This window comes from Balearica regulorum, chromosome 1 (assembly GCF_011004875.1).
Source record: "Balearica regulorum gibbericeps isolate bBalReg1 chromosome 1, bBalReg1.pri, whole genome shotgun sequence".
Taxonomy (NCBI): Eukaryota; Metazoa; Chordata; class Aves; order Gruiformes; family Gruidae; genus Balearica; species Balearica regulorum.
The window spans coordinates 86333452-86358129 of NC_046184.1; the positions used below are offsets into that span (position 1 = coordinate 86333452).

At 52.6% G+C, this 24678-nt stretch overlaps 1 protein-coding gene across 6 annotated transcripts; it reads left to right on the forward strand.

Moving 5' to 3' along the window:
• The first annotated feature begins 5219 nt into the window (after positions 1-5219).
• IFFO1 (intermediate filament family orphan 1) lies at positions 5220-15934 on the forward strand. Of its 6 annotated transcripts, none has more exons than XM_075763961.1 (9): positions 5220-6147; positions 11068-11128; positions 11215-11310; positions 11567-11707; positions 12618-12802; positions 13324-13432; positions 14120-14212; positions 14407-14537; positions 15168-15934. In XM_075763961.1, the coding sequence occupies exons 1-9, from the start codon at positions 5444-5446 to the stop codon at positions 15268-15270; spliced, it is 1623 nt and encodes a 540-aa protein (XP_075620076.1). In that variant the 5' UTR covers positions 5220-5443; the 3' UTR covers positions 15271-15934. The 6 variants fall into 6 exon arrangements, with proteins under 6 accessions (XP_075620076.1, XP_075620084.1, XP_075620102.1 ...); XM_075763969.1 differs by having other exon boundaries at positions 14123-14212; XM_075763987.1 differs by having other exon boundaries at positions 12642-12802; positions 13324-13444; positions 14123-14212.
• The last annotated feature ends 8744 nt before the right edge of the window (positions 15935-24678 follow it).

Genomic DNA, 24678 nt, shown 5'->3' on the forward strand with positions numbered 1-24678 from the left:
TTGATAACCAGTTTATCTTGATAACCCTAGCGGCAGGGACAGAAAGTTGTTTTGGTAACCGTCTGGTTTCTAGTGGATCTCCAAATTATGTCATTCCCCTCTGAAAGCTGGGAATAGATGCTGCTTTAACCATGTCGGTAAAACTTGCTCCTACCAAGCATTGTTGCACTCACTTTGCTTGCCTGCAAACCCTTCATTATAGATGGGGACAGACAGAAGTAACTTTCAGCTCTCTTCAGTGGTTCTCTCCCCGTGTGCTTTATTTCAGCTATTGCAGTTATCTCTGCTCAGACAGATAATGTTGAGCGTGACATCAAAATACTGCTGTCGAGCTTTTGTACTGGGGATGAAGGTTGATGGCTTGCCTCTGCATTCTGGAACAAGGCTGCTGGTCACACCAGACTTGTGTTTGCAGCTGCCTTCTTACCCTGGGAATCTTTTGTTACATGAAAACAGATTTTTGGGAAAACGTGACTACCGGAGCATCTTTCAGTACCTTCCTTTAATGCCTTTGAATATCTGAAAGCTGCTGATAATGTCACTTGCAAGAGCTGAAGCAGAGCAAAGCAAGAGCTGAGGCAAAGCAAGGGTTGAAAGCAGATCTGAGGAGTAAAAATGCCATCATAAATTAAAAGCTGGTTGAGAGATATTGGTGTAATGTGTCGTGATACCGGTTCCACTGTGCTGTGCACAAATGTTACTGGGGTGGCATTTAATGACTTGGAGGAAAAAAAAAAGGGTAAGCAATTCTCTAATAGAGTTGTTACATGGTGTAAAGTTATTTTAGGCTAAAGAAGGCCAGAAGGCAAAACAAACCTGGTGCATGGAAGAGGTGAGGTTCTGTGAGAAATATCACTCACCTTGTAAGATCTTGAATTTGGTGGGGATTCTTCAAACACTTCTCCTCAAACGGAGAGGACTGAGTCTATCTGAGATGCCTTATCCGGGTGCAATTAAGATGGCCAGCTGGCAGCTCCTACCTGCCATGCTCTGGAGTGCTGCCAGCTCACCTCTGCAAACCAGGAGGGAGAGGTAGGGCGTTGCACTGCTGCACCCTTGGTGTGGTGGAGGAAGGAAACCGAAGGCTTCTGGGGACAGTAAAGCATAATGAAAAGAAAAGAGATTCCAATAGCAATACGGGTCGGTCACTAATTCCAGTGATGTCATATGCTGTAATGTCTGTTCCGTGCCAGGTAGGCAGCCTGTGGTTGCATTGTCTCATGTCGGGCTGTATCCAGAGGAAGGGACTGAAATCCCGCACTGCACGTTTCAGGGACTTGGGTATAAAATTTAGATCCTCGAGCGTGCACTTTGTTGCACATAACCCCATAGATATAGACACTTTTGTAGGGGCTGAATCCAGAAATGACCAAGCTCGCATAGGTTTTGCTCCCCCAAGCTGTGTATCCCCACTAGGGAGGATGTGAAGAGCCCCCCTGAAGAGAGTGTCTGCAAGTCCTTCCTGCCTGATGCAGTCAATGGGGAATTGCTGAGAAGAGTAAGGTCAGTTAGGGTTAGGTCCCTGGTTCTTGGCTGTGCTACCTTTGCATGCAAAACTCCCTCCTGGACTGGTGTTTGGGGTTTTTTCAAAGAAAATCCATTCCCTCATTTGCTGTGAGATAGGGACATTTCTGTTTGTTGATTAGTGTGGTGATCACCCAGCTTCTGTTGACAGCTGCTCCTCTGAACCAATTTCTCCACATTTGCACCCAAATCTAGGCAGCTAACTCTGGGCTGCCAGCTTTGCGAGGCAGCGAGGTGTCCAAAAGTTGTGTCTTCATTGCAGCACCTGCCTCTGGTTGTGGATAGAAGCAATTTTAGGGATCAGTTATAGTGAATCATCCTGGAAGTTGGAAGACTTGGAGAGTTTACACTGAAATGCTCAAGCAGTGTGGTGCAAGGGAGAAGGTAGTGCTGGGGTACTCAGAGGGAAGGAAAGCAGGGAGATGGGGTGTACACACGCTAATGTCTCCTATGCCTTAAGAAAAGAGCCTCAAGGAAAGTTGTGGAACTAATTTGAACACATTTTTGCCTATGAAGCACCTTTGCAAGGAAGATGCGTTAGCTAGGAAAAGGTTCTGTGATCTGAGAGAAGGGGAGCATCTCAAACTGGCAACGGATGTTAAAGGTAGGCAAATTCAGATCAGAGGCAAGGGAAGATGCATGATTTTTAACAGATAGTTAGCCATGTAGGGAATCTACCTTGATTTGCCTATGAAAGGTAATGGTGGAGGCTCAATCTCTTTTTATCACGCTCTCAGCAACCAGAGACATGGTCCCACATGAGTATCTGACGAGCTACAGAAATTTGCACTGTGTGTTTTGCATGGGGTCAGAAAATGTGGTGCTTCTTTCTTGGCCTTAAAATCTGTGGAAGAAAGATAACATCAGCATGTTTGTGAATAAGTGTCTATTTTTACATTGGCTACAGGTACAATCACAAGTAGTGAGCAGCTCTGCATGTCAGCAGGTGGGGTCCAGCAGTACCACTGCTGAGCCTGAGCTAATGAACTCAGGGCAGGAGCCATCGGAGTGTCTGGAGAAGTGCCAGGCATTTTGGTCACCCAAGAAGGGAAGATGAGGAGGAGGAGCTGTTGTGCTGGGGTGAGGTTGAGGCCCAGTGGAGGAGCATTGTGGTCCCGATTAGCAGGATTGTCTATAGGCTCTGGGCTTCCTCAGGAGTAACTAGAAGGGGTTGGCCCTTTGAACCACTCCCCAGCCATCTTCTGTGTTGGGAGAAATCCTTTATCCTAGCAAGTATCCCGAGCAAGAGGAGCTAAGGCGAAAAAAAGGAGGCTCCACACTGCCCTGTCCTCTCCAGGACACAGCAGGGGTGTTGGTGGGAAGAGGTGCTGGAGGGCTGTAGCCCAGCACCCTGCTGTAAGCAGGACTGTCCCGGCACTAGGTCACATCACTGTGGCTGTGCATAGCTGAGCCCTGAGAACCACCAAGGATGGAGATCCCACCACCTGCTCTAGTGCTACATTGGCCTCCCACTGAAAAGCTCTTCCTGATGGATGGCAATGCCTTCCTCCACTGGCATGTCATTAATCAGCTCTGCTTGCCAGGTTTCCCCAGCCGGACAGAAGGAGGCCAAGCAGAGTTTAGGAAAGTGCTTGCTCCATGGTTTATGGTGTTGCTCTTGCCTGTGCTCCCCACTGGCTGCACGCAGCAGCAGATCACCCTGCTGCCTGACCCTGCTTGCCTGGATGCAACAGGAGGGGAGTGCGAACAGGCTGGCAGATAGTTTTCGCTATGGGGGGGTAAAATCAGGGGTATATGAGGAGGAAGGATGTTGGCAGAAAACATGGGTTGCTGTGCATGCAGGCAGGCTGCAGCAGCGTGGAGGGGCAGGAGAAGGGATGTGGCAGCAGCCAGGAGGGAGTCAGCAATGGTTTCCAGGCCATGTGGTGGGAGGTCTCAGAGCTGGAACTGTAGCTTCAAAACAAGCTCCTTGCCTGGGTTCCCTCTTGTCCATCTGTCCTTCCCTTTACCCTGATACTGCTGCTGGGCACGTGGCTCCCTACCGGCTGCTGTTGCAGCAAGGGTTTTTGGAAGACAGGGATCTCCTGCACTCGTCTGTGAGGAAAGCCTTCCTGCCTTCCTCTCCCTTGACAAAAGCACTGCTTTGCCATGGCTCAGCCTCTCTGGTCAGAGCAAGGGAACAGCTGTTTGAGATGAGAGCAAACATTAAAAAGGAAGTGACAGAAGAAAAGCTCACTTTGTTTCCCACTCCAAGCCCATATGGGAGGGACTGAAACCCAGTTATGACTTCTAGCAGTCATGGATGTGCCAGGGAGGATGCAGCCACGTTACTGATGGGAGAGGAGGTGTTATAAATACAAATGGGGGCTGCTGTGGGGAGCCCAGAGTCACGGGCAGGACAGGGGAGACAGGCAGGTCACAGGACAAAACTGATGCTGGACACAGCAAGGCAGCAGAGGGGAACAAATTTGATTTGGTCTGCTCCCAGGTGAGGAAGGCAGAAGAATAATGGAGGGATGGAGGAGCCCTGTAGACCTGGAGGAGAAGCAGCAGGGAAAATGCAATAGGCAGATTCCCAGTCAAGACTAGCGAAGTTGGTCATCCTCAGCGGGTCCAGGAAGTTTCTGGAAGTGTGGACTGAGCCTCAGATCCCAAGGGAAGGGCTGCAGCACACTACCTCACTGGAGCCTGCTCGACTCCTGCCACAGAGTTCAATGTAGTGCAGTGCTGGGCATCTCCTTTAATTCAACCCAGTTGCTCACTCATCCCTTGCTGACGGATCTCGGAGGCTGGTTTGTGCCAGTGCCACGCTCAGCTGCACAGTGGAAGTCCTGGGTGGGGGAATGGGCCACAAGCACACAGACAGCAAGGTAACGCAGGTGTCCGCATCCATAAATGTTTATGTATTGATCGATTTGTGCACAGCCTCCTCCCACCAGATAACGGGGATAAGGGACCATTGCCAGTGCTTTTGGCAGCATTGCCCTGGGGTTCAGGTCGGGGCTGGGGGGGGGGGGGGGGCAGGGGACGACTGTAGGAAAAGACCTAAAGAAGGCTAAAATAGGGGGCAGGCAACAAGACCCGAGGCCACTTTGGGAACAATGAAGGAGAAAGCCAGTCGCAAGACAAGCATGATTTTTGAGACGCTGGCTGCCTCCACACAACCTCCTCTGCCCGCTGGCTCGCTATTGTCTGGTGGCAGCTCTCCGTAGGCGGGCTGCTGATGGAGCAGGGGAAGGGCTGCCTTTGGAGGGGGGCCTCAAGTGAGGATAACGGGGGGAGAGGGCTTCGGGGGTGCAGAGGGGAAGTTATGCCGTTTTTAAGGGGGGCAGCACTAGGGAAAACAGTAAAGGCTATGCAAAAAATTATAATAATTAAAAAAAAAACCACCAAAACCAAAAGCAGAGGGACACTGGGTTGGTGCCGGGCTGATGACGGTAATGAGCGTCCGGCGGGACTTGAGCTGGCGGTGCTGGAGAGGGGCCCCTCCCCGCCGCTGCCGGGGCTGCCAACGCGGCTGCTGGGCCGTGCCCGCCGGGGGCTGCGGCCGGAGTCCCGCTGGACCTGGCCGCGCTGACCACCCGTGCCCCATCCCTTTGCTCTGGGTGGCCCCCAAACCCGCCGGAGCGGAGCTCGGGGAAGCCGAGCCGCCCCCTCCCCGGGGCGAGGGGCGGGGGCCCGGGCCGGGCCGGGCGAGGAAAGGGAGGTGTCCGCCTTGTCCCCTCCTCTGCTCGCTCCGCCCGGGGCCGGCCGGCGGGGCGCGGGCCCGGGCGGGGGGAGCGGCTCTCCGGTCCCGCTGCCGCCGCCGCCGCATCCCCGCCGCAGCGGAAGCCGCACCCCCCCGCCGCCGGGGCCGGCCGGGCGCAGCCCCCCGGCGCATCCCGCCCCCGCCGGGACCCTGATTGGCGCCGGCGGCCTCGGCTCCCCCCCGCGCCCAGCTCCTCGTCCCGCCGCCGCCATGAACCCGCTCTTCGGCCCCAACCTCTTCCTCCTGCCGCAGGAGCAGCAGGGGCTTCCGGGCCCCGATCCGCCGCCGCCGCCCGCCCCGCGCCCCGCCGAGCCCCTGGGGGGGGATCTGGCCGCCCCGCCGCCCGCCGGCCCCTTCCCCGCGCCGCCCGCCGCCATGGCCCTCCGCAACGACCTGGGCTCCAACATCAGCGTCCTGAAGACGCTGAACCTGCGGTTCCGCTGCTTCCTGGCCAAGGTCCACGAGTTGGAGCGGCGCAACCGGCAGCTGGAGAAGCAGCTGCAGCAGGCGCTGGAGGAGGGGGCCGGCGGCGGGGGGAGCCGGGGCCGCGGACCACCGCGCCGCGACCAGGCGGTGCAGACCGGCTTCGTCGGCCCCATCCGTACCCTGGGGCTGGGGCTGGGGCTGGGGCCGGCCCGGGCACTGGGCTCCCCCGGCTGCCGCCCCGGCGCCCCCGCCCAGCCGCCTCCTACTTTCCCGGCCGCCTCCCGCTTCATGCCCGGCACCATCTGGTCCTTCTCGCAAGCCCGGCGGCTGGGCCCGGGGCCGGAGACAACCCTGGTGCAGGGACCGGGGGTCTCCTGGGTCCACCCGGACGGGGTGGGCGTCCAGATCGACACCATCACCCCGGAGATCCGGGCCCTCTACAACGTGCTGGCCAAGGTGAAGAGGGAGCGCGACGAGTACAAGCGCAGGTGAGAAGGCGGCGGGAGCGAGGGTCCCCGGAGGGACTGCAGCCGTCACCGGGGGAGGCCACAGGGCTTTACCCGGTGCGTGCCGGCGCAAAAGCGGGCGGGGGGGGGAGGCAGCTCTGGCCTGAGTTCCTGGGAGCGTGACTTCAGGCAACGTGAGGTGAGGTTGTAAGGCAAAAACGTGGATCCCTGAAAGCATTCGTTTATGCCTGGGTCTCTTTGCTTGTGTCCTGGTGTTTGTACCCTCTTGGGATGCTCACTGCGCCTTTTTCCATCTTCTCAACCTGGCGTGAGGGACTAGAAGTGTCTTTCCAAGCGGGGAAGAAATAACGTGACTCCAGGAGCTGGTGTTTTAAGAGGGAGGTGATCTGGAAACAGTCGGGAAGGAGGAGCAGCTGGAAAGTAGGTGAGGAAGGTGAACGTGCAGCAGCGAGTGGGTTTGGGTTGAGAAAGGCTGCTGGCAGGAGGAGGGCTCTCTGGACACGTAGGAAGGTGCCGAGAAGCCCCTTGGCAGTGTGGCTGGGTGCCCCGGGCCCTTTCCTTCCCCAGCGCTCTCCCAGCCGGTGCCTCAGCAGCAGCGAGCTGTGCGGGAGCACCCCACTGCTCCAAGGCTTTCCTCCTGACCCAAAATAGCTGTGGCTTGGCATGTGCCTCAGAGAGGGGTGAAGCAGAATGCAGAGCTAATCTCTTGGCAGGTTCTTCTTTCCCGTGCAGGGCAGCCGCCACTCTCGTATCGCACTGGCGGCACTTTTGTTTCAAGCTAGTTTCCGAGGCTGCTCCCAGATCCGCACGTAGGATGAGATCAGGCAGCAGGCTGGTGTTGCTGGGTCAGGGCACGGGGCCGGGCGAGACTGTCACTGGCGACTGACACCCTGAGTGACTGGTTATTTTTTTTCAGAAGTCACTTTATGATGCTTTTGAAGCACTTAGAAAGTAAACGGTTGAATACCCGAAGGAGTGAAACGGTGTGCACTACCCACGGGAGCTGTGCTGCTGACCTGTGCTTCGCAGCTGTGGGCTCTGGTGCCAAGATCAAGGCTGGGGATCCAAGATGACAGCTTATGTTTTTGGGTTTATAAGGCTTTGGCTGAGCAGACTTGTCTGTTGGATGCTCCGAAGGCACCATGGGAGGCACATGGAAAGGAAGAGTTGGCATCTCTTCTTTCCACTGATTCCTGCGTGTACCTAAGGCCTTTTATTATGAAGCCAGGGGTTGGGCTACTTCTCCAGCGATGGGCAGCTCTCCTTCCTCGCATTTTCAGATCAGATAGCAGGGAGCTGGAGCCACCTTTGGGCCTCATCCACTCAAAGAGGGTCAGCATGGACCGAGTTGGGTTTGTTGGTGCTGCTGAAACTTTGGGAGAAAGGAGAACTCTTCATGGTTCTCCCGCTCTGGCAAGCGGGTTTTGGGGAAGGCTGCAGGGGGTGGACAGGGGGGCACCACAAGCTGCCACAGGCCAATGTTGTTGGCGAGATCTATTTTTGGACTGTGTTACCAGGAGCTGGGGAAAGCAGACCCCACCCCCAGACCCTTTCCAGCACCGGGAACTTTCTGATGGGTGCAGCCAGGTCCCGAACAGGGGAATGGGACAGGAGCATCCCATTTCCACACCCTTCCCTGTGCTGAGGGCTGATGCCGACATCCCTTGGGAGCAGAGACCTCCCTGCCACAGCAGGCTCTGATCTGTCGTGGGGACAACATGGCCAGTGTCATCCCCAGACAGCCCCTTGCTGCCCTCCTGGGAATAGAGATTGTGCTAACGCAGGGCTTCCCAGTTCTCTGACCCATGGCTTGGACGCTTGAGCTTGCGCTTTCTTCAGGGCAGCGTTGCAGCAGGAGGAGCTTCTCTGTGGATAGGCAGGGCCTGAAGTTCAGGTCTGGGATCTAGGAGGGGTGGGGGGGCTATAGGGAGAGACAAGAAGAGGTGCAGCAGCTGGGGAGAGGCTCACAGGAGCCACACTTGGGAAGGGCAGACTAAGGCGAGGTGGCCTGGAGAGGGGCAAAGGGTGCCTGTGAGTATCATACGGACCCGCCAAGCACTGTATGGGGATCTGAGAATCTCATCAGCTTTGTGCTGTCCACTGCATCTGTATTCCCAAGTAGTTTTTATCACAGATGCTGCAAGCAGACGCCGGAGGCGTGGAGTGAGTAGTGTTAGGATAGTGTGATAGGATGACAGAATGGTTTGGGCTGGAAGGGACCTTTAAGGATCATCTAGTCCAACCCCCCCTGCCATGGGGTTTCACTAGATCAGGTTGCTCAAAGCCCTGACGGTGAACACTTCCAAGGTTGGGGCATCCACAACTTTTGGGCATCCACAGCTTCTCTGGGCAACATGCTCCAGTGTCTCACCACCCTCATCTTAACAAATGTCTTCCTTATCTCCAATCTAAATCTACCCTCTTTCAGTTTAAAACTGTTGCCCCTTGTCCTCTCACTACAGGCCCTGATAAAAAGTCTCTATCTTTCTTATAAGTCTCCTTTATATATTGAAAGGCCACAAGAAGGTCTTTTGTTGTTGTAATTGCTCTCCAGGGAGGTGTGCCAGGCTGCAGGGCATTCACCCGTAAGGTGAAGCTCAAACATGGCAAGAGAGGGAAATGTGCAGCTTCGAAGCACCCAAAGGGTGCCCCGCAGCACCAGCGTGCGCTAACTGTGCAGCATAGGGTAAAGCACCCCAGCGCCTTTTGCAGCGAACAGAATGTTTAAAAGATGTAGGATGTTGTTTATTTAGCCATGCAAACTTCTTGAGGGCACACACTTGGCGGGGGGTCTGTAGGGACACCACTGCATCTTGTCACCTCCCCGGCTTTGGGAGGGGTGCCCTGTAACTGGCAAGGAGATGGCTGGGTCTGTCTGCTGCTGGGACCCTCCTGCCCTCGCTCTCTGCCTTCTCCCTGTATTTCAGCCTTTGGGCAGGTTGCTGCCTTGCGGTGGGGCAGGAAGGACGCGTGTCTTCCCTTGGCGTGCGCCAGTGGCTGTGGGGTTGTGTGGGGCAGCCTTGCTTCCAGCCGGCAGAGACCTGGCAGCGGCCACTGGCCGTGCCGGGCTGCGGGTGCAGTGCTGCAGACAGGTTATTATTAGGAGTGGTGCATTGCAGAAGGGAGCAGGGAAGAAGGAGCCAGACAGGAGGCAAGCGGGAGAGAGGTTCGTAACGCACGGGCATGCAGATTTGTTGCTTGCGGGGCCAATCCCTGTTGCCTCCTGCCTTTAAATCGGTGTTTATCTGATCTGTCATCTTCCATAGCACTGTCGTGAAATGAATTCTTCCAAGGATTTGCAGCTATGCTTTACTTCCCCAGTAAGTCCGGACTATGCAGAGACCCAGAGGGAGGCGGAGACCAAACTAGAGAGGAAGCGCCATGCCGAGAAAGATGCTGAAAATTTTTTTCTTATGGTGGAAGGCATTTTTCTCCCCGGGGAGAGAGGCCTTGTTTGAACAGTTCCCATATAAGGGCAATTCTACCTTTTCACTTACTCCTTCCCTCTCTCTTCATCTCCCTCTTCCCCCAAAAGGGATGGGAACCCCCTTTGACTCCCCTTCTGTAGCTGTGGGATGAAGCCAACACCAACACGAAGACTTCATGCTTTCCCCTTGTGTGAGTAAGGAGAAGCATTGCCAGCCTTAAGATCTTAGAAATTCGTAGGCCAGGACTCTCCCACATCGTCATACTGTCCTGATACCCCAAAATAACAAGTGTGAGGGCTTTTCGTGAGCTTTCTGGTCTCCTAGACTTTAGGATTTATTTTTCAAACTTGGTGTGAGTAAGTGAGAGGAGAGATTTTTCACATTCTCGTGCAGGGTCACAGTGCCTCTGTCGGTGTTTGCAAGCATTAAATGGAAACCAGAAAACACAGCACCAGGCAGGGCCCAGCTCTGGTTGCTTTCCCAGAGAAATCCCACTTTCATGGAGAAACCCAGAAGAGCCAGGAGCTGGGTAGGAATGCAGCAGCCCTGCCCCGTGCCGCACCGCAGCTCATGCCAACCCGTCTGTTCTATGGAATAGTAATTTAGCAAAGAGAAGTACAGCTTGGTGGCCTCCCAACAGACCGTGGACTGGGCCAACACCGCAGCGTGACCCAAGACGATGATCTCATGTAGCGAAATATAATATAATAATTGCTAGGTGATGTGTCTTTGTATAGCAAGGCCAGGCATCTTGCAGCTCAGCCTTTTGCAAAGCTGCAGAGCCTAACACAGCACCCACCAGCCAACCTGGCATAAAAATGGGACAATCCATGCCACTTCCTTGCAGGACAAGACAATGTTCTTTTTAATCCAACCTGGTATGCAGCAGTACAGCTAAGGAGACTGCTACCCTTGCCCAGGTAGCGTGGCCCAGGGCAGCCCTCTGTGTCGGCACAGCCAGAAGAGCAGCCCTTCGTGTTGACGCGCATCATGGTCACTTGTGCCGTAACGTGGTCAGGACGTAGTGTGGTTATGATGCGAATGGGGGCAACTCTGCTATGTCTGCAAGCCTGTTACTGAGTGTGTGAGCTGAACCTAATGTGACCCAAGGCCAAGGGGCTCAGGGGCAGACGGAGAGGTCGGTGGGCTGTGTCGGGCTGTGGACCAGCCACAGCATGGCAGGGCATGCAGCGCAGCTGCCACGCAGAGACTGCGGTTGGTGTCCCCAGCTCCCCCCATCGTGGAGCAGGCAGCCGTCAGCCAGCCCATGGTGAGAGCAGCCAGGACCATGGTGGGGCAGGATTCATGGGCGAGGGGGCGCTGACGGGCGTTTGACAGCTGCTGTCTTCTGGAAACAAATGGCAATGCATTCCTGGGAACGTTCTCCTTCCCACCCCGGTGCTGTCATCACCCCCTCTTGGATAGCTTTGGGGTGAGCAGCTGTCGCTCTCTCCTCTCCGGCAGCTGGCGAGGCAAGGCCAGTGAGATCTGACCAGCGCCTTTGTCTCCCTAGATGGGAAGAGGAGTACACGGTGCGTGTCCAGCTTCAGGACCGAGTGACTGAGCTGCAGGAGGTGAGCATCACTGTCCTCCCCCTTCCCCTGCACCCCAGCTGCCCTGCGCTGATGCTGATTTGCACATCTTCCTCCGCCCGGGGCAGGAAGCCCAGGAGGCTGAAGCCTGCCAGGAGGAGCTGGCCATGAAGGTGGAGCAGCTCAAGGCAGAGCTTGTTGTCTTCAAGGGACTGATGAGCAATGTGAGTCCTTAACCCCTCTCTGACCCAGCAGCAGTGTCCTACCCGGATGGTGGGGCTGTGTAGAAAAGCAGTTCCTTAGTGGGGCATGTCCAGCACAGAGGTGGTCCGGCAGGGTTGGTCCAGGGCACAGTGAGCAAAGCGGGGATGTATCCTGCAGCACAAGGGGTTATATTGCTGGGGGAGAATGTGAGGACTCTGATGTTTGCCTTGCCTAATCCTCCTCCTCTGTCCCCCTCCTGTGCCGCTGTGGGTTCAGAACATCACGGAGCTGGACACCAAGATCCAGGAGAAGGCCATGAAGGTGGACATGGACATCTGCCGACGCATCGACATCACTGCCAAGCTGTGCGATGTGGCACAGCAGCGGAACTGCGAGGACATGATCAAGATGTTTCAGGTGAGAAGAGCCTGCTGCTGCCTCAGGCTCAGCCGCCAGCTCTGGGGAGGAGAGTTCCCGAAGGAGGTAGAAGAGACAACACTAGCCCCCTGCTAGGGGAGACGCTTGGTCACCCTCACCCTTGCTCCTTGGGGTCCCTTGCTCTCTGTCTCTCTTGGGAGGACCAAGCAAAAGGGCACAGAGAGGAGGTGGAAAGCTCCAGATGTTGCTTTGGGCATCGAGAGTCCCCTCAACCTCTTGCTGATCTGTTGTGTTGGGCTCAGGGACCCCGCAGTGGTAGGGGAGCAGCTGCAGGAGGGAGACGAGTTGCTTGAGTGTCTGTCTCTAACTCCATCTCTCTCCTTCCCCTTCCCTTCTCCGTCATCTTCTCTCTGTCTCTTTTCTCTGTCTCTGTCTCTCTTTCTCTTTCTGGATGTCGCTGCCTTTCTGTCTCGCTCTCTTTGTCCCCACAGAAGCAACTGGTTAGTTCCATTCAGTTGAGAAAGTGTACAAATTTTAAACTTTCTATAAATAAGGTCGGACTGTAAATATTGACATATTTCACCTTTCTCAGACTCTGTCTCTTTTTTCCTGTTTCTGTCGCTGTGTTTCCCTGTCTCTGGACTGGGGTGGTGGGCGATTTGAGTTTTTCTGCAGTAAAATCACATTGTTTTTTCTCATCAGATTCATAGATTCCATCTTTAGTTGCTTAGTTTTAATTTTAGAAAATGCTAAAACCATGTTTTATCCATTGCATCATCTTTAACCTGATCATAATGAGCCCGTCTCTCTCTTTCTCTCTCGCTTTTCTTCCTTTCTTCCTTTCTCTCTTTCTCTCTTTCCCCGCCTTTCTGTCCCTCCACCATTCCTTCCCTGTCCATCTCCTCCCAACTACCTGCTCCTGACCTCGGACCCGGCCTCGTTTCTGTAGTCTCTGCACTTGTCTCCCGTTAAGGTCCCAGCCTCGGTGGGGCGGAAGCGGGAGCGCAAGCAGGTCAGTGACGAAGACACCTCGCTGTCAGAGAGCGATGCCTCCCGAAAACCTGATGAGGAAGAGGAGGACGAGACCACAGCCATGAGTATCAATGAGGAAATGCAGAGGATGCTGAACCAGCTGTGAGTGCGGCCCAGCCTGGCGCTGGCTCACCCGTGGCTGCTCCGCATCTCTGCCACCGGTGTCGAGCAAGGCTCTGGCACCAGGCTCCCTGCCGGTGCCTGGGATGGGGGGGCAGGGGTGGGATGTGGCTCCCCTTCCTGGGGGGAGGGCAAGATGGGAGGTGCTGCCACAGGGTGCTTATGCCCCACGCTCTGCGGTGCAGTGGGACTGCCCCCCTAGGAGGGAGACCTGAGCCCACCCGTGCCATGGGTGGGAGCTGGTCCAGCTCCTGTACTCTCACCCCCCCTTCCTGCTTTTTGGGAGCTACTGTCTGAATTTGCCGGGGCTCCTGACTGTAAAGCCAGCCCCTACCCCACCAGCTGTTGGGTTTGGGCACATTTGAGCTCACCCTGGCCAGACCTGCAAGAGCTGCAGCCCTGCTGCAAGCGGGGGCAAGGTTTTCGGCACTGGCACAGCCCCCGCCTACCCTGCCTGCCAGGTTTTCCTGCTGAGTGTTGATGTGCTGTTCCCTTGCTCCCAGGCGGGAATATGACTTTGAAGATGACTGTGACAGCCTCACATGGGAGGAAACAGAAGAAACGCTGCTCCTCTGGGAGGACTTCTCCGGATATGCCATTGCAGCTGCAGAGGTGCAGGGGGAGGTAACGGTGGTGTCAGGTCCTTTCGGGAATCCAGCCCTGGTTTGGGCTCCTCAGTCCTGCCTGAGCCTGGGAAGATGCTCCCTCAAAGACCAGACTTCAGCCCCTCCATCCCTTGCAGGCCTGTACAGATGCTTCCCTCCAAAGACTGCTATGCAAACATGCTACTGCATCCTTGCAAAGGTCTCCTTGTTTAGACAGACCAAGGTCCTCTAGCCTGAAACGTATGATGAGGGCAGAGCCTGCACGCGTGGGAAGAGGTGCCTTTTCCAGCTGCAGCCCTCCCAGAAGAGAAGACCTCCTTTAGCTGGGCTGGGCTCTGGTGGTCCCTTGCTCAGACTCTCCAGCCCACCTGCCTGCTGTGCAGCAACACTGCCCAGAGGCCTCAATGTCTGGCTCAAGGCCCTGCTGCCCCGTGTCTTCAGCCCTCAGCAGTGCCCTGGGGATGTGTCATGCTTGGGGACAGTCTGCACTCTCCAAAGCTTCTGTGTGGCGAGTCCTGGGTCTCTACCCTATGTTGGAAGGACTGACTAGTACCTCATTTAGTGCTCAGACTACACCCCTTATGTTTCTTCCTCTTCCCAGTGCTGCCAGTTCTTTGATTTCTCTCTCTTGCCCTCGGTTCCCCATGTCGGACACCTCCCTGCCTCTAAACATGCTGTCTGCTCTCCCCAACAGCAGGACGACAGCCTGGAGAAGGTGATCAAGGACACAGAGTCACTGTTCAAGAGCCGTGAGAAGGAGTACCAAGAAACCATCGACCAAATAGAGGTAGGAGGAAGAAGAAGTGGGGAGGCCATGGCACAGAAGGAGGTGAAATAGGGGGGTCAGTCCCCGGGGGAGGGAGAAACCTTGCTGGAGCAGGTAGTTGGTAATGGGGGGTGACAGCCTTGGGTCTTGCCGTGCCCCCTGCCTTGCACTGCACCGTGTCCTGGGCTCATCTCTGCACTGTTTCCCTTGTGCAGCTGGAGCTGGCCACGGCCAAGAATGATATGAACCGGCACCTGCACGAGTACATGGAAATGTGCAGCATGAAGCGAGGCTTGGACGTGCAGATGGAGACTTGCCGGCGGCTCATCACCCAGTCTGGGGACAGGTGAGCTTGGGCAGGAGGGCTGCATAACCATGCTCTAGGCAAGGACTGCAGCCAGGGTGATGGTGAGTGGAAGCTGAAGCACAGGGTAGTACGCCTGCCCTGCCCTGGTGTGGCATGGAGAGAGGGCAGTTCCTAGAGGCTGTTTAACTCCTGCTGACCAGCCTCCATACAGGTCGTGGTGCCACCTCTGCAGAAGGTGGGCTGTGCACAGGAGTCAGTTTTGACAGGTAAAGCCAGACACCACTGATGGAGAGAGGAGCTGCTGTTCTGCAGGGACATCCTATAGGTCCTATAGGAGTGTGGAGCCAGGGTGGTGCCAGGCTGGGGACCTCTGTGGTGGGCTTTTGCTCACCCCTAGCCTCCCATGCCTTGGCAGGGTCCTGCTCTGGGCAGGCTCCTCTGGCATCTCCCCCAGCACTGCTTCATGCTCTGGACCTCTCAGCTGGTCTCCTCTGGGACACCCTCCCCAGCACCCAAGGGTTTCTGCGGACCCATGCATGCCCCAGAGGAGCAAGAGAGGCACTTCAGCTTCTCTCCTTCTTGCTCTGGTGCCCCCTGCCCACACCAAACTGGCTCCTTTCCCTCCTCCTCGATGGTGCTGTGACCACTGCCCTTTACTCTTCTCCGCAGAAAGTCTCCTGCCTTCACCCCGGCCTCCAACAGCGAGTCGGCCCCAAACGAGGAGAGTGAGGAGTCCGACCGTGACCACCCCAGCGATGCTTCCATCAGATAATGAGGGGAGCCCCCACTCCCTCGGACCCCCTTCCTGGCACGGGGGTGCCTGAGCCACGCCTGGGAGAGACTGTCAGGGACGTGGAGCTGCTGGTAAACGTCTGTCACCAAGGCTCACTCCCGTTTTGGGGTGCTTGGCAGATCCTGCACCCCCCCGCACCAGATATCTTGCAAAGGGGAATAGCTAAATAGACCTGCGGGCCCTCACCCGGGCCACTCAGCCTCCAGCCCCTTCTCTATTCCCTTCCCCTGCTTTGGTTAAACTGCAGTCTGGGCGGGGAGGCTCCAAACCTGCCACGGTGGCATTCTCCAGGACCTGTCCCCAGCCCCCCCAACCCCACCTCCTCCGTCCTGGTATGCTTGACCTGCCCCCTGCCCTCCCTGCGCCACACGGAAGCCGAATGAGAGCCGTATCTCCGTGCAAACTGGACCTGACACTGGTGCCAACTGGACCGAGCCCGGGGCTCTCTCCGTCCTTGCTGCTGGGCGGGCGCCCGGCTGGTCCCTGCACTGCACCGGGCACCCCGAGCCCCCCCCCCACCTCCTCCAGGGTGGGGGCCGAGTCCTGCTCACCGTGCACTTTGCTTTGCCGCGTGTTGGCGGTGTGCTCGCGTCTGTGTTACAGGAGCGAGGGGTCATTAAATGGGACAGTTTCCTTTTCTACAGCTTCGCTGGGTGTGGGCTCTCCCTGTGCTGCCGCGGGCACCATGCGGCTTGAGGTGAGGGGTGTCCTTTGTGGGACCTCCAAGCCCACATCAGTGGGGGCCTCCCGTGGGACACTCCTGTTCCTTGGATGTGCCAGTGGGACTGGCATAGGGGACAGTGGCGAGATCCCTGTTCTGGGAGCCACTGGCCCTTGACGGGCCGCGTGTAGCACCAGTGCTGCGTGGGCTGCCTTGTTCTTAACCTTGGAGCATCATTGACGCCAAGTCAAAGGGATTGGCGAGGTCTCAGCTCCTGTGGGGTAAATGGAGCCAAACGTGGCTCATGCCTTGTGCACCTTCCTCTCTCAGAGCCTGGCCTCCTTTGCCGTGTCAGCTTTTTACCAGGGCATGCCAGAGCATCTTCTTTCCTGCCCTCAGTCCTGCGTCCAACCTCAGTGTAACTGCAGTCGGGGGGGTTCCTCTGTCCCAGCGTCTCTTGTAGCATTTGCCTGGCTGGCCATTGCACATGCCTCTCTGGTGATGGGAGGCTGGGTGGCGGAGGGGGGGTGAGCAGCCTGCTGAGAGGCAGTGTTTTGCAGGGCTGTCTGCTGAGCAGTGGACCTGGGCTGCACTGCCAAGGCAGGTGAAGCTCCAGAGCAAGCTGCTTCTCACAGGGAGTCCTGAAGGGAGGAAGAAAGTAGGTAGCAGCAGAGTTTTTGGATTATCTCTAAGCATATGTAGTGTAGATAAAATGAAGGCTGGGGGATGCAAAAGTTTCTCTCCGAAGGTTTGGCTTGGGTAGCTAACGCTGCCGTACGTGTGAGCTATGAGCACTGCTCGGTGTTTGGGCAGGGTGAGGTCCTCTACGTGTGCCTGCAAGACGTGTTAGGGCATGTGTTGGCGTTTCAGCGTGGGCTAAGCTGGCTGGCTAGAGCCGGCTGGTGGCTGCAGGGAGGCGAGGCCCCGCAAATGGCAGGAGAAGTTAGCAGTCGAGGAAACACCCCAGCCAGGGCACAGCTGGGGCACCGCTGCTGGCGCGGGGAAATGGCAGTTCGTCAGCCGGTGGTCTGCTGTGGCTGGGCTCTGACTCTCAAGCGCTGTCTTTGCCTCTCGTGGGGAAGCCGGGAAAGTGTTTCACAGGAGCGGCAGGGTGCTGAGTAGCAGCAGAGGTGTGCTCCATCCCCTCGGCAGTGTGGGGCTGTGGAGGCAGATGGGAGGTGTGCATCTTGGTGCCTGCCCTGAGACAGGGCCTTCGCCACAGGCCTCACCTCCATGCTGCCTTGCCTGTTTCCATTTCTTTCCCCCTTTCCTATTTATTTTTCTTCCTAAAAGAGCAAAAGCCAGAGGAAGTGTTTTAATCTGGGCTTTTTCTTTTGAGTGATGATGCCTCACACACAGTAGCTCAGGGATCACTATTTATCCTGCCTGAAGGCTCTTCTAGTTAATGCAAATCCCCTTTCCCGTACATGTCTTTGCAGCATTTTATGCCCTTTCACTTCTGTGGAGATCTCCGTGAGTGGCTGGCTAAGTCTGGCTTTCCCCGTGCATAGTCCACGACGTGTATCTTGGCCCACAGGACTGTAGAGCATGTACCCTGAGATTTCTGGCATGAAGCACAGGACCGACATCTCAAGCAGTCATTGCCCAGAGGAGCAGCTGGTGCTGCCAGACGCCCGTGTACCAAGATACATGGGGACCCCAGTCCCACTCAGCTTGTCAGAACTTCCTTTGCAGTGAAACAGATCTCTCCTACCCGTGTGTGCAAGAGGCTGTTCTCTGGTGAATCGGCTCTCTTCTCCCACCAGTGTGACAGCCCCTGAGATCTCACTGGCAGGATATGCAATGCTAATCCTTTACCTCAGCAGTTTCTTGGCATGGGAAGCACAGCCCAAGACCTCCAGTGTTAGCTGGACTGTTGCCCCTGCATCTGCATGTCCATCAGTGGTGACCCCGTATCTTTGATGTGGAGATGTGGAGCTTCCATTTATTTAACTCTTCTCTGTGGGCTCCCCTCCATTCTTTGGAGAGTGTCTAGCCTGCTTTTCTCCACCATGAACCCTGCTGGGAACTGTGGTGTCTAGGAACTGTTCAGTACTATGTTGCTTCTCACTTCCCTAACCTCATCCCTTTTCCAGGATACCTCTCAGCCGCGCCTGCTCAGGAAGCAATATCAGAAGAAATTGTCTAGTGAAAAATTGTCATGGCTGCTTGATCTTTCTGAGCACCTGTTGGTCTGTATTCATCTTACAGGGAATAATTAGGCACCTCATTTACCCTTAGACCACAACCCATTCAAAGATCTTTGCTTGGCTTAAACTTTCTCAAAGTCTTGATTGCTGGGGCAGCTTGGCTGTGGATGGAAGGGGCCTTTTCCTATTCTTGACCCAGATGATGAGTTGATGAAATGAACTTTGGAGGAGGGAGTCAGTTGATTTTTTTCAGCTGACTGTGTTCACCCATAAGCATGTTGCAGCTGAGCCTAGTTTGGTCCTTTTAGTGCACTAGAGCAGCCCTTGGCATGCCCTGTCTCACTCAGTGTCCATGCATTAAGGGGAATGTTTATTGCCCAAGTACAGTCCAAGCATGACTGTGTCTTACTGAATAGGGTCCCATGGCAGGATGCATCTGTCAGCATCCATCTCAGGATTTTTCAAATGTGGTTGCTGTCTGGTCATCTCCATGAACCATGGATGGTCCAAGACCATCCTTTGAGGATCATGTCTCTGGGTTGGCAGTGAAGTCCTCCCATTGAATATTTAGGCAGCCTGATTCAGCTTCCCCACCCTTCAGAAGTCCATGTTGATGGAGACATACTTGGGCACCCTGGGAACGTGCTAGTGATTGCAGAGTGTGTGGCACAGAGTGTCCCAGAACTTTGCAGATGATGATCAAGTATGTCAAATATTCTAAGAAACCTCCTCTTGAGGTCAGAATTAACACAGAACACAGTGGAGTGCTGTCTCCTTGGAGATGCATCTGGATGACGTATGGACAAGCTTGTGAAGACATCTGGCCAGCCCTTATGCATAGTGATTAATGCTGGGAGCAATAGTAAGACACCATGGAGAACTGGATGGGCTACAGACAGCTTTTGGGAAGCCCAGTCACCATTGAAAATTTTCCAGTGGGTGTATGAGACTGTGAGAAGTGCTTTAGATGTGAATTTTCTAAATGCTTGGGACACTTTCTTTTGGGACAGGAACAAGGAAAGGATGCTGTAGGTCCTCTAGCAAAGGAGGTACAGATTTCATAGCTTGGAGAGCAGCTCTAAGAGCTGAGAAGGTACTAAGGTAACGCTATGGAAAAGGAGCTCAAGCAGCCGCTAAAATACGTCATGCTCAAGCTGAGCCAGTATCACAACAAATGGGAAGAGGCAGCATTTTCGACTGCATCTGGGCAAGGTGCAACAGAAAGTACAAATTCTCAGGGTAGGAAGAAATGTGGTTAATGAACATTTTTTTATGCTCACAGCCACATTGTAGAACCGCTAGCTCACCACCTCGGTAAAGGTGGCATAGGCAAGAGCAATTGTGAGTTCGGGTTGCACGCTGTGCTAAAAAAAAAATCCTTCACTCTAGAGACAGCAAAACAACATGATCTGACACCAAATTTTGTGTTCAGGGTCTCTTGTATACTCCTGAATCACCAAGCAAAACACGTTGATTTATTTCTGAAGTACCTCTCTGCTTCGTGTGAAAAGGAAAATTATGTTGTCATGGGAGACTTTGGCTGGGGATACCGAATAATATGCTATGCTGTGGAGAGTTTCTCATCAATTTACAGATGATGGCGTGCCCAAGTAAGGCAATGATTTTAGATGTCCTTACGACAGATGAAGACGGGGTTAGAATTGATGGTTGCCTAAAGACAGGGGATCAACTGAGAAACAAATGAAGACATCACCCAGGACAAAAATGCCGTAACAGAGAACTGCATGTAGCCTTTTCTCACAGTGAAATTGTTTAGGAGAAGTATTAAAAAAAATATGATTAAGTGGGAGATCTGTGGAAAGAAGAGAGTATTTCCAGTTATCCAAAAAGCTATGATTTAGTACGCGTGAGAAGATAGGTTTCAGTAAACTACTTCCTTGAGTAAGTGGCCATATGACAATAGTACTTAGAAATAAGGATAATTAATAAAAATAATAATAAAGCCTGACCTTAATTAAAATAAACCTTGTAACCACTACAGTGACCGTGGGTGGGGAAAGAGAAATAGAGGGACAACAAAATAATTGAGATGTATAAAAAAAGGTTATAGGAGTAGCTGAAGATACCCAGCTATCATAATTTTTTTTCTTGAGGTCTAAGTTCACCAATAAATCATTCTAGTTACATTTAAAGAAAAATCAATTCTAGCAGTAATATAAACCTTTTTTCTTGACTGAAATTGGAAAAAAAAATACCAAAATGAGGCAAAAAAGGAGAAGTACTCACCAGATATGTCTGTTCTGTATTTGGAAAGAGCAGAGTGTGGTCAGAGGGGAATGATGAAGCACTTTCCAGGTCATGAGCAATTAAGGAGTATCCTCGACAGGATCTTGTCACAATAAACACTTCCATGTTTCCAGGCACAGATGACCTCGAGCACGGTAATGCAGAGTGGTGCACAGGGTGCTGTAGCGGTGACGAAGCTGCCGTACAAAGCCTGAGGCTGCTTGGGGAAATGGAGTAAGTGAAGCTAGGGGAAAAAAAAAAAAAAAGCACAGCATTATAGCTGTGTTCCTGCAAATGGTGTTTTGCAAAGCACTCTAACCTCAGTGGTGGTGACAAAGCGTTGGCTGCTGAAATCCATAGTTTGCTGATGATTTCCCCCAGTTTTTAAATGCATCGGGGAAGACATTTAAAAAAAAAAAAAGACTGAGTGGATGGGTGAACAAATGACGTCAGTGATTAGCCTGACAGGCCACGTACAAAAACTAATGAGAAACCAGTGGCAGCAGGAAAGAATGGGGAAAAAAAAAAACAACCAAAACCAAAACAGATTTATGGCGGGACAAGGAATTGACAGACATAACTGATACCATTTTTGATACATAGAAATGATACACCAAGAGTCTCAAAAGGAGTGCTTCAGACAAAACACCAAGAGGCATTAAAATATATTTTTAAATAGAGACAAAATGTAGGTTCTACTGCCATACAGCTATAGCCAATATTTAAGCTATACATAGACACATCTAAGAGCAAGAAATACTAGTGAGTAACCATCCCCAAGACAACGGGGGGGGGCTGGAAAGATTTAGGGAGCAGGGCTCACAACCAACCTCATGCAAGTTCTCAGCCAGATGCTGAAGCTGGTGGTATCATTAAACATCTTTTATTCCCATGTGATACTGGTGTGCTTTGTCCTGATTTAGCATCACAAATTGGAGTAGATGGAGCAAAGACTCCTAACCATGAGTCCAGGCTGGAGAAAAATGTTTTGAGAGTGGAAAGTTTAGTTATTTTTGCTCCTTTAAAAAAAAAAAAAAAAAAAAAAAGGCAAGTGACAATTTTTGCCCAGATTTCACCTGCCATTTTAATAACTCAGTCACAAAATTCTGCTGCACCTTTCCACAGACTGATTCAGTGTTGAGTGTCCTGCATCATTTTGCATAAGCAACAAACCTTGGCACCTCATGCTCCAAATTGTTCTGAAGGTGTTGAATGGAAACAACCCTGGGGCAGATATCTTCAGATGCTGACCTTCTCTCTCAGTCACTAGCTTTGCCATAGTTTTCAGCCTAGAGAGGGTGGTCTTCCCTGTCCTGTGGCAGTTTAGGTTCTTTGAAAGGTTTTTGCCTGTCTGTTTTTTCCTAAATCCAGTTGCTTTTCAGCACGTGGGGAGCTGATGTGAGTGGTGAATTACTTAACAGCATAGTTACATGTTCCTCTATTTCATGCTGGAGTCCATCTGAGACTGCCACCTGGTACTACAGTTTGCTGCCCTTCACGTCACAGACACGTTCTCAAGTCCTGACACTTTGGTTTGCAACAGTGGCTTCATCTCATTGCTGCTGGGGGGGGGGGGGGGGGGGGAATCTATTTGGGACTATACCAAAGCTCCTCTGATGGCAAAACATCGGTTTTACTGTTCTGCTGTGCCCTTAGCTTCCCTAATCAGTCCCACACCATCTTAGGGCTTTTTGGCAGCTTTCTTGTTTCCGAGATGCATTTGAAAAAGGTTTTTATGCTACCTTTTCTCTTTGTCACAGCTTTTCCTTAAAAAAAAGACAGTTTTTAAGACTCTTTAATTTGCTAGTATTTATGTGTTTTTTCTTCTATTTTCATTTGACTACAGCTTCAGCTTTTTGAAGGCTGTCTTTTCAAATCTTAGGCAGTAAACCAAGTTCCTTCTAGGAATATTTAATTGAGAATAATTCCCTCAAGAAGACAACGCTTCTACAGTAAGATAATATATGGAAGTTAGCTGTCCTGTAGTAAGAAATTATATTAAGCTGAGAAGAGTAAGCAACAAATTCTTTGTTTTGCAGTGCATATACAGCACAAGTGCCCCAAGACAGGCAGCTTGGTTTGGATGCAATGCCTGCTTTCTGTGAGTACTGCCTGTGCCCACAGTGGTCTTTGCATACCCTGACTTTAAGTCATGAACCTGTGTTTCCTGAGTGGCATCTGTTACATAGAAGAGTTTGGAACATTATCGCCTTATACGACTGTTCCAACCTATGCCATGCCTCATAGTCTTTCCTATCGGGGATCTGTATCTCCTCTTGCACAGACCTTATTTGCTCAAAGACGCACTCACTTTAGAATTGGACAGTGTATTTTAAAGGTCCAAGACTTTTTTTTACTGTGCTTATGAAGTCACCATTTTGTTTTGGTGTGAATTTTTTTTTTTTTCAAGCAGGCTTAATTAGTTTCCACATCTGCTCAAAGTGATTTTTCACTACATGACATCTTTTTTAAGGCTGAAGTTTCATGCTAATATATTGAGAAGGTGGTCTGAGGACGACTAGCCATTTCTTGGGGGAGTAATGCATGCACAGTAGTGTGTGCAAATGCCAATGAAGTATAAAATGATTTCTCTAAACATTCAAAGTTGCCATAAAAGGGAATTTTCCTGTAACACCACTACTAATTACCATACTGCAGCATCATTTGAATTTCTTCTGTCTTAAAAAAACAAAAGGTGCAGCAACCAGAAATGGTTGGCTGCCCATCAGAGAAGGTGTCACTCAGGTCAGCTGGAGAGGTTTGTGTCAGCACGACCCTGCAAAGGAGTGAACCAGTATCATGGGTGCATCCCTCTCCCACGAGGGCTCAGCACAGTGAGCCCCAGCACCCAGCCAGTCAGGGGAGGCACTCAAGCCTTTGGCCAGGATCGGTGTCTTTCTATACCTCCCCCTTGCAAGGCATTCATAAATCATGATGAATTCTGGGTTATTGCAGCTGCTCTTAGAGCCAGTTTATCCCAGCAGAGTGGCACGATCACTTTTAGCTCCTTTGCTGAACAAGAGCCTCTTTATGTCTGAGCTCCTGCCTTCCCTGACCAAGCATTTCTATCAGTTTTCCTTAGAAATGCTTTCGGAGCAAACCTACAGCTCCTCTACTTAGGAGAAAACTCTTCTCCAGAGAGAGAAGCAGCTGCCACGGCAGATCTTCCATCTTTATCCCAATGCCATCCACAGTCATATATATCAATTTTTCAAATTAAAAAAAAAAAAAAGATTTTTAGGACAGGGTTGCAGCTCTTGGACAGGCTGGCACTGAGCTAGCTTGTCCATCTGTCCAGAGAGGCCTTGCTGTGGTGCCATCTGCAGGCACAGTGCCTGGATACAAAACAAGGATTTAGGAGAAGAGCTATGCTTTTTCAGGAGCCTACATGAGACAGGAAACCCAGCCCTCTAGGCAATCCAAAAGCTGCACAACTGGTTTGCTACCCTTCTTGCTCTCCCTGTTTCCATACAAGAGCAACTGTGATTTAAATTCTGCGATTCCTGGCTTGCCTCACCTAGATACCATATCATTTTTTCCAAGAATTTCAAGCAAGATTGTAAACCAGTTGAAATATTATTTTAAAACACAGATGAACCTTTATCTGAGACATTCACAGCAATCATTGGTCTGAAAGCACATCATCTTCCTCCACCCCACCCTCCGGGGTTGTATGAATTTGCTCATTCCAACAGCAATTTGATCTCAGGTTGGATAGGGCTTGCTCTTGCTAAATAATGAGAGTTCTTTGCTCTAGGTGGATTTTCAGGCAGCTTGGGAAACATAAGGCTTCTTAGAGGAAAAAGGTGACTTGTTGACACGTTCCTACTCTAAACCCAGTTCAAAATATCTTTGTTTTGCATGGGAAAACAGGTAGCCCCCCCTCCCCAGTGTTTCAGTAGCCTCTCTGCACTTCCAGATTATCAAGCAAGGTGCGCTGGCACAGCACGCAAATATGCAGGCAGCAGCACATAGGACAGCCATTCAAAGCACCCAAGCGCAGCAATCAAGGACAGGATGGGACCAACCCAAGACTCATTTGTAAAGCCTGACAGGCCTGCAGGCTACACCTCTCCCCAGCAGAAACTCAGCTCCGCAGGAGGGCTGCCTCCAGTTAGCTCCAGCATCAGGAAGCTCCCATTTAACTCCAGAGTTACCTAAAGCTCCCATGGGGCCATTTGTAGGTCAAGCCAGGTATTGCTGCTGTCCCAGAGCTAACAAGCTGCTCAGAGCCCCAGCTCCTATCCAGAGACAGGTTATTTAACCTTTTTTTGCAAAGCAACTTTGAGTTATTGTCCTCTAGTCCAGTAAACATTAAATTTTTACACA